Raw genomic sequence first — 13,927 nt, forward strand, 5'->3', positions numbered from 1 at the left:
TTGCTTTATGTAACCACAGCATTTTTAATCTAATTTTGAATGATAGAGCAGCATTCAGTGTTGTGGTTAACCACAATCTGACTGTAGATGGGACTCTGACCCCGACTGCTGTTTATTATGCACTGCAGAGCTGCTATTTACAATACATATATATCCAGTGCATAGTGAAAGATGAAGACATAACCTCTCCTTATCAGATAATTAAGTTAAATTTCCACAATTAAGGAAATAAAACATTTAAGAATGAAGTGCAAATAGTTTATTTTCTGCATAGGTGGTAGAATTGCCAACCTGTGTAATCCAAAGACAGGATTACACAATGGGAGGATGGATCAGAATTCCATCTGTGCATCCATTTAACTTTCAACCAAATTAAAACTAGGCCATTCTGTCCTATTTCTACTACGTCTTAAATCCAAACGTTTGTGAAATCTTAAGTGTTGTGGCTCAAAATTCAGAGCTGGTCTTAGCCAATGAACCCCTTGAGCTAAGGCCTTGAAACCTGTTCAGACTTCTATAGTCACTAGTTTCTACACAGGAGCAAGAAATTGTTCACACATACATTTGGGTCAGTGTCACAGATGAGAAGTAGCCTGGTTAATCTCTTGTATCCATTAGTGAGAAACAAGTACACTTGGCAGTTAGTTCACCAAGCAACAGAATTAAGAATTCCCAATGATCTCCACCTGCCCACTGATATGAGCTTTGTGCTTGTCTTTTGCGCAGTAGTGGTATAGCCAATAGATACAGTATGTGCTCTTTCTCCTCTCTAGCTCCTCCCCATGTTTGCAGCTCTCATGGCCACCATGCCACCACTGTCTTCCATAGGCTTTTTTAGATCTTCCAGCTTGGCAAGAAACAATGAGCTCTGACTGGGGTAGATCTACAGATTTCACCAAGACAAGTGATTAAGGCCTAAGCTATCCCTACATGTCCCTCGGTTCTAGTACTAAGACAATCTTTCGTAGTGCTCACCTGCAGATTTGCACAGCATTTGCAGGAATTACCTATTTTGAGAATTTCTTTTCTGAGAAAACCAGAAGATTAGATTTAGCTTTATCAATGGATTAAAAATGAAAGAAAGGTTAGACTGACACACAAACATGAGCATAATTTTCTCAAGAAACCAAATTAAAACTATCAATACACACGTGTAAATTTAGCAGTTTGATTTCTCTGCTGGTGACTTTTAGTGGAATAAACAGTGTGAAGGAAGAACCTGGATTGTCTCTGCTTAAAGCCAGAATACAAAATGAAGTTTTACAAATTCTCATTATTTTACTTACTTTATTTCTGTTTATGTTTATTATATATCAAAGAGGTCGTGGCTTCATAGAATGCATAAAGTGGAAGCCTATCTTGTAAGATTGGGGGAATATTTTGCAATCATTATCTGTGGGTACATGACTGAGAAAAAAGTTTGCCAGTCTGTTTTTAAATGAATAATTGCATTTTAAGTTAATGTGGCTAAAAATGTCAAAGATAGTTTATTTAAAATTTTATTTTACATGCTCTACCCAAAGAAATTGTTGGATCAACATAAGGCATACAACAAGTAGCTACCGATCTAATGCACATATCTCGATCTAAACTTTATCTTGCAGAGTCAAATACTACGTTTGTGAGTCATATCTGTGCTGCAGGGAGTTTCTCTCCTTGGTGAAGGAGAAATTGGTCATGAGGAGGAGGAAAAAAGATAACAATTTCTGCTCCAAATATTATATCACGGAAACATAGACTCTAAGTTGTAGGATGAATTGATGACTTACCTTGTTTTTTGAATGTTTGAAGTCTGAGTTAGAAATCAGACATTCGGAATGAGCGATGCCAGGGATAGTATATTAACATTGGAGAAGGGAGGCAAAAGTAGGATTGTGGGTAATCTGTTACGGAGCCTCTAGCTAGCAGAGCTATTGTGTAATTAATCCAAAGTCAAGTGAAAAAAAAAGTATATTTTCTGAAGTAGAGTCCATTGTGTCTATTGCATTTTCCATTTTGCCGAAAAAACAAACAACAAAAGAGACCAAAACTGTAGAATGTGAAAGCAATGTGGAGCAGGAGGGAATGAAAGGGTGGCTTGTGCTGATTTTTGCAAAATAGTTCCCAGTACAGTATTTTTTGCCAAGAAAGTCTGACACCATGAGCAAGCAGTGAAATTAGATTCTGCAGCATTTCCTTTTATTTAGGCATTTAGTCCTAGAGCATCTGCCCAAACCCACATCTGAAGCACCTCATCTAGCGTGTGTACACATGTAATTGCAGTAGGTTTCTAACTTTTCTGTGGCATAGAAATACCTGCTTTCTGACTGGCTTTGTATTTTGCCTTGTTTCTGCTCCTAGGAGTGTGTCTCAGACTACAGTAATATTTTGAAGGGGATCCCACTTGTTTTGTCACTCTTTTGCTAGGAATGCTGGATTTCTGGGAGCACATTGGCTCACCTTCAGTGATACAGGTAGGTGGCCATCAAATACTGTCATGTAGCCTGGCACTTAAAGGGTCTACTCTTGGAACAGCACTTGGGATATTGTTGTGACACTAAGCCATGCCTCTAGCACGTAAACTACAGAGCTCAGATGGTCTGTTGTAGTCAGCATTCCCTGTTCCATAGCTCTAGTTCATTCCTAGCATGTTTTCAGAGGTCCATGTTCTTTGGATGCACTTGCCTTGGGAGCTGGGCATTGCCTTTCACAAGCAACCCATTCTCCCAGGTACTGTATGGGAACAGGTGAAATAAACACAGTATCAGTGAACCACTCATCCAGCATGTATTTCCTAATCATTTGGTACAACAGTAGCTATATGGAAAGTGTTTAGTGGACCCTAGATATCAGTTTCAGCATTTGTTGATGTTAGGGAGTGGCCAGACAGTTATTTTCTGTATCAGTGGCTAAACAAAAATTTACTGAATTGGGGATTTTTTTTTTAAACAAAGCACTCCTAACATGGGTACTGGAGCACAGTAATCACTGCAGAACATTTCCATTTGTCAGACTGCATTTACAACCACCAAAATATCTCTGCCTGTTGCTTGTGGAGGCATTGTGAAAGCAGACAGTGTTGTGGGAGTAGAAAAAAAAAACAGCTATTAAAGTGAATTCCAGTTTTACCTTAACAGTAGAGTTATTTTAAGAAGGTGATCCTGCCCCTCTACTCTGCTCTTGTGAGACCTCACTTGAGTATTGTGTGCAGTTCTGGTGTCCTCAACATAAAAAGGACATGGAACTGTTGGAACAAGTCCAGAGGAGGCCACGAGGATGATCAGGGACTGGAGCACCTCCTGTATGAAGACAGGCTGAGAAAGTTGGGGCTGTTCAGCCTGGAGAAGAGAAGGCTGCATGGAGACCTCATAGCAGCCTTCCAGTATCTGAAGGGGGCCTATAGCGATTCCTGGGAGGAACTCTTCAATAGGGACTGTAGTGAGAGGACAAGGGGTAAAGGGTTCAAACTTAAACAGGGGAAGTTTAGATTGGATATAAGGACAAAATTCTTTACTGTTAGGGTGGTGAGGCACTGGAATGGGTTCCCCAGGGAGGTTGTGAATGCTCCATCCCTGGCAGTGTTCAGGGCCAGGTTGGACAGAGCCTTGGGTGACATGGTTTAGTGTGAGGTGTCCCTGCCCTTGGTAGGGGGATTGGAATGAGGTCCTTTCAACCCTCACTGTTCTATGATCCTATGATTTTATTCCATTTTCCCCAAATTCTAATACATTTCAAGAGGGGAGGGATAGAGTCCTTAAAGCTCAATGGGAGGAATTTTTATATTTATTCATACCTACCTCTCTGCAATAGCAGGGTGTAGCTCATGTAGTTAAAGGAACAGTGTCAATTCTGAGAGGCACTTTCCAGATCACAAATCATGGAATGGTTAGGGTTGGTTCCAACAGAGAAAGATGTCTTTGTTCTCATCATCCTCGTAATCCTCATCCCCATTGTGCTGAAATATAATTATGTGATAAATTGGTGAATATTTCTTCAAAAGGAAGAAAAGAATTCATCTGAGCAAAATATTCAGACTTTACAGTGTCATATTTTGTTACAGAAGCAAATTCTCTCTTGTTTTTTCTTTTTCCTTTTTTTTCCTGTAGACTATAACTAGTCAGGGCATATTTCAGATTAGAACGTAGATCAGATTAGAATGGACCATGTTTTGATTCATGGAGGACTGTCTCCCATGGGAGAGATCTCACAGTGGAGCAGGGGAAGAGTGAGAACTCCTCCCCCTGAGGAAGAAGGGGCAGCAGAAACAATGTGTGATGAATTTACCACGACTCCCTTTCCCTGTCCCTCAGCATTGAGGGTGGAAGAAGCAGAGAATTGGGAGTGGAGTTAAGCCCAGGAAGAAGGGAGGGGTGGGGGGAACTTGTTAGTAAGATTTGGTTTTATTTCTCATTATCCTACTGTGATTTGATTGGTAATAAATTAAGCTGATTTCCCCAACAGGAGTCTGTGCTGCCTGTGATGGTAATTTGTGAATTATCTCTCCCTGTCCTTAATCTCAGCCCATGAGCCTTTCACTGCATTTTCTCTCCCTTATCCCGCTGAGGAGGGGAGTGATAGAGCAGCTTTGGTGGGCACCACCACACCTTGTCCTCTGGGCAGATGTGCTTTCTCTCCAGCTGAACTGATCATCTGCCAATCAAGGACTTAAGGGTTTTGTTTCAGTCAAACCATGATAAGATTTTGAAACGTTCACCGAATTTGTTGACTTTGTATTAGTGAGAAATTCTTTTCTAGGATCTATGGGCACTGGGGAATGCAAGTTTTTGTTTCACTTGCTAAAGTAAGAAAGTAAAAAGAGAGAAAACAAGTAAGAAAATTATAATATACAATCTCTTGTTACTGTAATACAAATGAAAAATGAGGGGCTGCCCTCATCCATATTTACACCAGCAATGGTTCCCATGTTCAACAGACCACCATGCTACAAATGTCTTTGCATTTTTTTCCCAAACTCATTCTCACCCAAGATGAAAGTATATTCCATTTACTAGACTGTGTTACAAGCTTTTATTTTTTCCTCTTTTCTGATAAAACCAGAGGATTTAGACTTTTTGTACTTTTGGGGATCAATGTAAAGAAAATGCTGTTTCCACTTGGTGCTATTTCAGTGGATTAGGCAGTGCATCAAAACATGCATATTAGCTTGAGTGATAATGCCTCAAGGTCTCATAGCTCTGCTGGAACTATGATCACTTCCTTGATGCTACCTGAGATTCTTGCACATGTTTCTCATCAAAGCCCTCTTGAGGTAAACGCCTGATACTCGATGTGATTGGAGTTCTTCAGTAAGGTTGTAATGGATTCATTATCTATGTGACACTAATGGAAAAGAAATGAAGAGTCCACTTCAAAAAAGAAAAAAACTTCAAATACAGTTCTATACCAACAGTGGTTCTTGAGTGTGCTGTATCTGTGTAAACTCCCCTTCTGAGTCCAGCTTTCAGTGGATTCTTGAAGAAGTGTAAGTAATTGGTCTGATGGCGCATTTACAACTACAGCACTTCAGGATATTACTCAAGGAAGTCATGGTTACTGGGTCTCGGAAGATTCCCAATGCTCCTCTGAAGGACAACACATCCTCTACTTGGAATATTCAGGTGGATTGTTCAGAAAACCTCAGCAAACAGTGGTCAATGTACCTAATATTAGAATTTGTATATTTTATGTGATTCACAGCTGTTATTTTGTCAGTTTTAATTGATTTAATGTAAATGCTCTTTTTTATTTAGAAAGACATCACTTTTTGTATTTAGCAGTATAACTGATGTTCACAAATATAGGATAATAGAATCACAGAATCAGCTAGGTTGGAAAAGACCTTCAGATTTTCAAGTCCAACTGTTACCCCAGCACTGCCAAGTCCACCACTAGACCATGGCACTAAGGATAGACATGTTCAAAACTGTTTCTTCACTATATTGACCCTTCCCAATGTACAGTGTTTAAAAAAAATGGCTTGAAAGTCAAATTTTCCTGTCTAAGCCAGATCTTTAAGCAGTGGCTTCACTTTAGCATATGCCAAGGTAATAGCCATACAGTAAAAAGAGATCATGTGTGTATAAGAAGTATCAAGCATGAAGTTATTTACTTTAGTGAGAGCAGCTGTAAATTTAAACTAACGTTGATTTGTCTCTCTGTATGATGTATATAGACATATCTATGTTTCATACCCTATTCTTTCCCATGCATTATTCATTTTACAGCAGTCAAAACCTTCAACTTACATATAACAAAATATCATCAGTGCTAGGTTCTTCTAGTATTTAGTTTCCAAAGTACTTACAGTTTCATTGGAGATAAAGGGTAATTAATTTGCTCATGCAATTTCTTTCCTTCTTTTGATAGTGCTGAGGCTCCATCTGCCACCAGATGTCTTTCTGCCTGACTGAGATGTTTCTGTGGTCTTTGAAGACTAACTTACATATTAAAGGTGAGCTGTTACCTGTTACTAAAACAAAACAGCAAAGCTTGTTAATGAATATTAAATTCATATAAAATTCTGAATGTCCAAATCAAGTGCTTTTTCTACTTAGGAGAAAGAAGGAGAATTAGACAGCAGTGTGATGTTTGAACTTGATCAGCTTTTTCGCTTATCTTATCATAGAACTGGAGCATCATTTGAAGTGAAAAATGTTAAGATTATATTTAATTGGATGCATTTTCCTTTTTTGGAAGCTATGCCCTACTTGACTGTAAGCTTCAGTTTGATGACTGGTTTAGGTGAATGAAGATCTATAGTCACATGATTTGCAGAAGCATTGTGATTTATACTTAGTGTGAGCATAAAAAATTACTGCACGTTCTGGGTATTTTATATGATTACTTGAAATTTTATACTTACAAGGGTATATTTATTGTATTAATTGATTGTTCCAGGAGACACATGACTGATTACTAGTCCTGTAGAAATCACCTTCATTCATCTTGCCTTGCTATTGCTAAAATACAATACTAAGGAAAACCCCCACTAGTTTTTAAGTGGACCATATCAAACTATTATTTATGACACTTCATGCTAATTATAGAATATCATATTTTTCTTGAAATATTTTATTATTATTGACAATTCAGTTGAATATTAGTAAATGTTTAGTTGAATGTTATTATTCAAATAGTGGCTCAGTAAGTCTTGGTATCCCAAATTTGTGTCAGAATTGTTCTGTAACAATATGAAAAAAAAGTCAAAAACTGTTTTATTGAAAAGTCTGGTGGCTTAAGTAAATACATAGTTGTGATTTATTGTAATTAAAGGCATACTGTGGCCTGCTGTGCCTGTTTTACACCTCTGACTTTCTTGCTTCCTCTCTGTACCCCATTCTGATATCCTGAGGCAGAAGGCAGGACTGCTGTCTGCCCTTGCAATGCCTTCCTTCATTCCTCCATGTGTGGAATGTCTCATGGTATATCACTGTCTGAGTTTAGAAGAAGACAGACACAATGTCCATCCCATTATTTTAAAACAATGCAACATAAAGCCATACTTGGATCTACTTGGTGAAGCTTGCCATGGCACACCTAAGTATTTACCAGTCAGGAGCTGGCTGGTGTGGCTTGCACCAAGGTAGCTGAAACATCCAAATTTCTTTGCCATGGGAACCAGGTAGAGAATAAAACCTATAGATTAAGAATATTGGATCCTTTGAAACGGCAGCTTTATGAGTTCATGGATCTTAAGAAAATCCTATTGTCTTTAGCTCAGCTGTGTCAGTCACCAGAAAATGTTTAAAGTTATTCTAAGGTATACTTTTCACCATGATCCTTACCTTTCTTTGTGAACAATCATAAAAGATGCTCATTAGGAAGGTGGTAAAAATACTTTTGCATGTTGGCAGCTGGAAGTGAATCAAAGTGTATGTGGAGGAAATGACAGCTTCAAACAAATACAAGGACCTGTCACATTCTCCTTCAGCCCTTGCTTGCAGGATCTTGAAAGTCCTCCTTGTATTCAGACTATGTGCTGTAGTTTTTACACTGTTGCTATGTTAACGCCTAACACTCCAGCTGGCAGAAATTGAGATGCTGAACTTTGCATTTTAAGTTATGTTTTGTTTCTAGTGTCACATCCATAATTAAATATATTTACATTCAATTCTATAGATGAAGATATTGGGATTCACCAGTACTATGACAAGAAAGAACCAGGTAAAAATATAAATAACGGTAACTAAAACTAAACAAAACTTCTAGATGTTCAATCTTTGTTACCGACTGCTTGCTCTGAAAAACACAACTTCAAATTTCTTGTTAATATATTTAGATATGTAAATACCTATGTATACATATATATGTACTTTGATATATGTTGAAGTATTTTGTTATATATATATATGTATATTGATGTATTTTGACATATATATAGATGTATATTGATGTATTTTGGTATATATATCGAGAAATCTCGATATATTTAGGTATATATCTCTGTATTTTGGTACTGTAAGGAAGCACAGAGATTTTCTCTCCTAAATTACGGCAGAGCATTTAGAAACTTTTTATTCCACAAGAGAAAAAGAAAACAAAAAAAAGGAAAATATTTACATAAAAACAACCTTTCTGCCATTAGAAACTTCAGTGGGATTTTAAACTCTAGGCTCTTGTACTGTATATTCTGTTTTGGAGTTGATCCAGCCCTTTCAGTCCGCCGAGCCGTTACACCGGCACCACGGTGAGGGGCGGTGCGGGCCGGGGCCGCCGCGGCGCTGCTGGGCTGCCGGCAGGGGGCGCCGCGAGAGCGCTGGGCTGCGGGCCGGCTCCCTTGTCCCTTCCCGGCGAGCGGAGGGGCCGCGCAGGGCGAGCGATCGGTTTCCTTCATCTGGTTAATCCCGTTAATCCTGGACGTTTCCCGATGGGCCGCAAGGTCTGTTCGGCTCCAGCTACAGGTCCCTCTCGGCGGCCGGGCCCGTGAGCCGAGTTCCGAAGTCAGGACGCAGTGCCGCTGTTGCTCGGGGGCTGCAGGCTCGGTGCCGCCGGTGTATCCGCTGTGCTGTACAAGCCCTTCTTTCACTGCAAGTTTAAGATATCTGCCTCTCGAGGTGAAAAAAGCAGGGCTGTCTTAAGCTTTGGTGAATTTCTGCGTTTTATCAAACCGTGTGAATCTTCTCCCTAATATTAATATTTGCTGACAGCAGTTGTAAGGATTATCGTTCATCTTTTCATCCCTTCTTTCCCTCAGCATCACAGATGAGGCATGGTTACTTAGAAGAGAAGCAAAAGCAAGCGGAATGTAAGGATATTTTCTGAGATTCTTGTTACAGCAAAACCAAATCATTAATTTGAATTGGTGACCCCCCCGGAAGAGCATTAAAATCACCTCAGCCTGTTTTCAGAGTAACTTTCTACACATACCATCTGAGGCAGGCAGTCACAGAACTACATGGCATGAAACAGTTGAAAAGTTGTAATTCTTTCCTAGTGTATTTGCAATCTGTTTTTTACTCTGTCTCTAAGCATGGTTGTGTGTGCTGCTTCTCAAATCCATTGTCAAGAGGAATCACAAAAATAATCCAGATTTTTCCTTGTGAAATTTACTCAGCAGATCAGCAATAAACATTTCTCAATCGGCTCTTGAATTGAAATACCAAGTGCTTCATACCTGAAAATTATAGCTGAAATCCTTTCAGCCAAAATCAAATTCCAGGTTAATAATCGGCTGCCTTCATAGAATGCTTCCAGCTTCGAAACGTTTACGCTGTTCCTGCATTACCTGTTTAAAAGCAATTTTAGTTTATGCTCGCACACAGCAATAATGTGATAGTTAAAGATTTTTACACCCATACAACTTTTCTTTAGCTCAAGCTTTGCAACTCCTGCATGCTTACTATTGCTCAGAGCATTGATTAAGGTTTAAACATTATTAGATGACAACTCCAAAAAAACTAACTGATGTTTAGGTGACTTCACAAAGTAATATGTATGCTGAAAGTATTGCCTTAACATTGCATCTTGTCATATATAATGAAAATTCACGTGGAATGGTGCATGTGTTTGAAAGCAAAATGTGTTCCAGAAGGATAAGTTATTTGCAACACCATAAGGTTTGTTTGGAGCAGGTTGAAGGCCCACTGGGGATGGGTATAAAAGTGCATGCTGCCATGTGGTAAATCTACACCCACTGTGGAGGGTTGTGTGTCAGTCAGAATCAATACAGCTCTGTAAAGGTGGGGAGTTGAGAAAGGGTTATAAGTAGGGAGGAGCATAATGGATTTACATCCCTTGTGCTGTGGGTAGCATTATCTTACAGGCGTTGCCTGTGTAAAAAGAGAAGCAGGCCCAGATAAACCCCGTTATACAGAAGCCCCAATTGTTACCTTTCATACTTGTGACATGCAAAAGGAGCACAAGCTACTGCACCTTGTTGTTGTAAATGCAGGGTGGCCTAGGGACAAAGCACTGTGTGGCACATTTCTCAAAGAGGAGCACTGTGTAACTTTATTTACAGTTGCTGATTTGTATATATAGGTTGGTATCTGTACAGGCAATTTCCCATTTTGTATATGTGGATAAATATTGCAATATTTATGAAGGCACCCATTGAAAATGTGATCTTACATGCCTAATTAATATTATCATAACAGTTCCACCAACGCTGGCTTCAGTCCAGTAAAATACAAAGAGAAGTTGTATGTTGGTGTGCTCTTTTGTTGATATATGAAATCCTTCATTTTTTCACTCTATAGCACTCCTATTGTAAGCTCCTTTTTGCAGGGAGGGTTAAACACAACTGTTAAGTCACTCAGTCTGGAAGTTGGCATACAAACTGACAGCTTGGGGCTCAAAACTTTTCATCAGTTTTTCTTTAAATAGGCTAGATTTTAGAAAGACAATGTGTTCTACTTTCTCATGGTTTTTTATTGTATACTTATGGACAGAAAACTGCTTATTTTAAATGATGAAATTTCACAAGTTATTAGAGCCTGATTCTCAGCCATGAAACAAACCAATTACTAGCAACTCCAGAGGAAGCTGGTTTCAGGATTAATGTTTTAGGCCAGAACTTTCATAATAGTTTGCTGAACATTAATACATTTGTTAAAGGACTGTAGCAGTCATGCAGTTTCTAGTTTGCTTGACTTGGCAGATTCTTCAGACCAAATTTTCAAGAACAAATCCTATAAATAGCTATACTCCATAATACAAGTTACGGCGTTCACAATTACCTGTCGTTAATGCCTCTATATATGCATGTACTCATGCATATATGTTTTGAAGACATGTTTGAGCCTGCATTTTGAAATCAGGCAATGAAATGCTAATTCGAAAGAGTAGGATCTGTTTAGGATTTGATAACTTCGATTCTAAGTTAACATACTGAATGTGGGGTGCTTTCTCATTGCAAGAACTTAGCAGCTGAGTGAGAAGCTACACCCTGAGAGCTTTGTACACAAATGCCATCGTGAAGTCACAGTCAGTGTGGTTGTAATATGCTAACTGTTCCTTGAACAGAGCCTTTCAAAAGGATGTCATTTGACAAGAGAAACCAATAAAAAACATAGCCATTTTTTCCCAATTATAGGTAAGTTTTGCATTTCAGGTAACTTCTTGAAATCTTAGGTTTGTATTTCCACAGAAAAGGAAGCTTAAGTTGAAGAACTTTATTTTATAGAAATGCATATTTGTACACATACACACATATATATACGCATATATGTTCACAGTCACCTATATATATTTTAATTTAGTTTAATTTAATTTAATTTAATTTTATTTTATTGTATTTTATTTATTATCCAGCTAGAGATTATCCCTGGATACTGAAAAACAAGCGGCCAGACAAACTGCGGGATGCACTTAAGGAAATAGAGGTATGTTTCAGAAAGTTTCAAGTACAGCAACATATTATCCGGTTTTCAAACCTCTTTCAACAGCTTTAATTTTCATAAAGATCCAGCTCTCCCGGTGATGATAAATGTGCTTTTGTCTGGCAGGCTGTTCTAAAACAGCTGCATCTTTGTGTGACATGCTTCACCTATAAATTCGAAAATCAGAAGTATGTTAACCAATAGTGACAGTGTGTACTGCCAACTCCACTCTCTGTTTTCTGTTGTCCTTTAGGACTTAATGCAAAACAGTCAATGTGTGCTGAGCAAATGGAAGAACAAACATATCTGTCAGGTAAAATGTTTTTACAAGCTCTTGCAGTGTTCAGTCAGTGGAGCCAAGCAGCCATTCAGTGATAGATGCAATAGTGTTAAAATGTTAACTAACAGAAAATCAGGGTTTTTTTAAATGCATGGGCCCTTATTACTGGGATTATAGTTATTTCAATTTCTAACCTGAAATAGATGTTACAAAACAGAAATCTGGGGTTTATCAACTAGAAAGATTAATTAAAGGGCCCTGATTCTGTAAGATTATGATTATTATTTGGGGAAACTGAAAGCATCCTGTACCTCCAAATCATAGGTTAAGGGAGCAGTTAAAACATACAGCCAGGTCTGCAATCTGTCTTATATTACATTTTTCTGTCTGAATTATTTACATGGTTGTTGCAAATCTTTTTACTCTGTGCTTGTGTAATGTGGGAGGGAAACTGTAACTGTGAGCCAGCTAGATCATTAAGCAAAGTATGAAAAAAAGATACTGTGATATGTGGCACATACGTAGCTGTCTATGTAAGATCAACATATAAGTGTCCGTATATAAGTTCCACGGCTTTTCACATCCTCACTAACACAGAACAGTAGGGTAGGTGGGAGAGCTGAACATGACACATGCTTTAGCTCCTAAACATGAGCTTGCTCTAAAAACACATGTAATTCTATCTGTACATGACATACGTATTTTATAAGTTTCTGCACTCTACATTATTAATGAGGCATGTGCATCATATTTGAAACTGCTTTGGCATGGGTATAATTGTAAATATTACTAGTACTGCTTCTACAAAGGAATTGTGTGTTACAACTTTTATGCTTTTTCAGATTTTTTTTGCCTTCTAATTCAAGTGGTTACAAGTGTGTGTCAGCAGGACAAATATTAAATATTCAAACATTATACAGCTGAAATTACAGAAATGTCTTGAAGAGCAGCAGAACTTTTAGATATCTGACATGCCAAATACTAAATAGTCTTTTTGTATCAATAATGAAGATATTATTGTCTAAGCAGCATTTGCCTACTGGATCTTATCTCTAGTAAAAGTACAGATTACATGGTATGTACCTGTGAATGTTAATCATCTATAACTGATTTAAATATTAATTGTATGCTAATTTAGATGACTTTTTTTCCCCCTGTTATTATTGTTCTGATTAGGTAAGGAATTTGGTTAAGAAATACTGAGTCAATTAGCCACGTGTATTCATCTGCTTCCCACTTTGCCGTCTCTTCATTTGCTTTCCCACACATTCTCCCTCTATCATTTTCCTTCTCCTCCCATCTTATCTGCATCCACATGCATTTTTTACCAGTTCATATATTGAACAGTGAACTTCTTACCAGAATTTTATCATCCTGCTTTTATAGTATAAAACCTTTTATTCATTATCAGTTCTGTTTAAAACTTTTTTTTTTGTAATTTTGCATTCTCCAAATAGTTTCCAGCTTATATCAACAAGGAGATAAATATGTTTTTGCTTATTTCTTGTTCTAGATGGGAAAGAAAAGAGAGGGATGGTTTTATCTTTAGTGCATTAGGTCTGGCTCTATATTGGATTGAATCGTGTAGGGGATAGCTTGATAAATTGAGTATTTTTAAGGGTTTTTTAGATGGCTTGTATAGCCAGAGTATAACTGATAGTATAGCTTCTAACGTAGCCAGAGTTACAGATAAAAATCTTAGTCATTTCTGTCCTTAACTTCTGCTTTTGGTTTCTCAATCGTAAAACAAAATGGGTTTTTTTTATATAACAATGGCTGATGATTGATGTCTCCAGCAGGGGTTAGAATGTTCTGCCAAAATAATTGTGCTATTCCACTTTCTATCTAC

The 13,927-nt window shown here is 38.0% G+C and overlaps 1 protein-coding gene across 4 annotated transcripts in view; it reads left to right on the forward strand.

Annotated features, from left to right (window-relative positions):
* Positions 1-2,337: 2,337 nt before the first annotated feature.
* The window catches only part of WDPCP (WD repeat containing planar cell polarity effector), a 109,201-nt gene continuing 97,611 nt past the window's right edge, over positions 2,338-13,927 (forward strand). For 2 of the 4 annotated variants that reach the window (XM_005147434.4, XM_031047543.2), the window contains exons 1-6: positions 2,338-2,453; positions 6,346-6,430; positions 8,098-8,142; positions 9,173-9,223; positions 11,731-11,801; positions 12,052-12,111. In XM_005147434.4, the coding sequence (XP_005147491.2) occupies positions 6,370-6,430; positions 8,098-8,142; positions 9,173-9,223; positions 11,731-11,801; positions 12,052-12,111 (288 nt within the window). In that variant the 5' untranslated portion in view covers positions 2,338-2,453; positions 6,346-6,369. Of the gene's footprint in view, positions 2,454-6,345; positions 6,431-8,097; positions 8,143-9,172; positions 9,224-11,254; positions 11,513-11,730; positions 11,802-12,051; positions 12,112-13,927 lie in introns of those variants that run through there. The other 2 variants (XM_031047541.2, XM_031047542.2) reach the window with 2 other exon arrangements.

This window comes from Melopsittacus undulatus, chromosome 3, assembly GCF_012275295.1.
Source record: "Melopsittacus undulatus isolate bMelUnd1 chromosome 3, bMelUnd1.mat.Z, whole genome shotgun sequence".
Taxonomy (NCBI): Eukaryota; Metazoa; Chordata; class Aves; order Psittaciformes; family Psittaculidae; genus Melopsittacus; species Melopsittacus undulatus.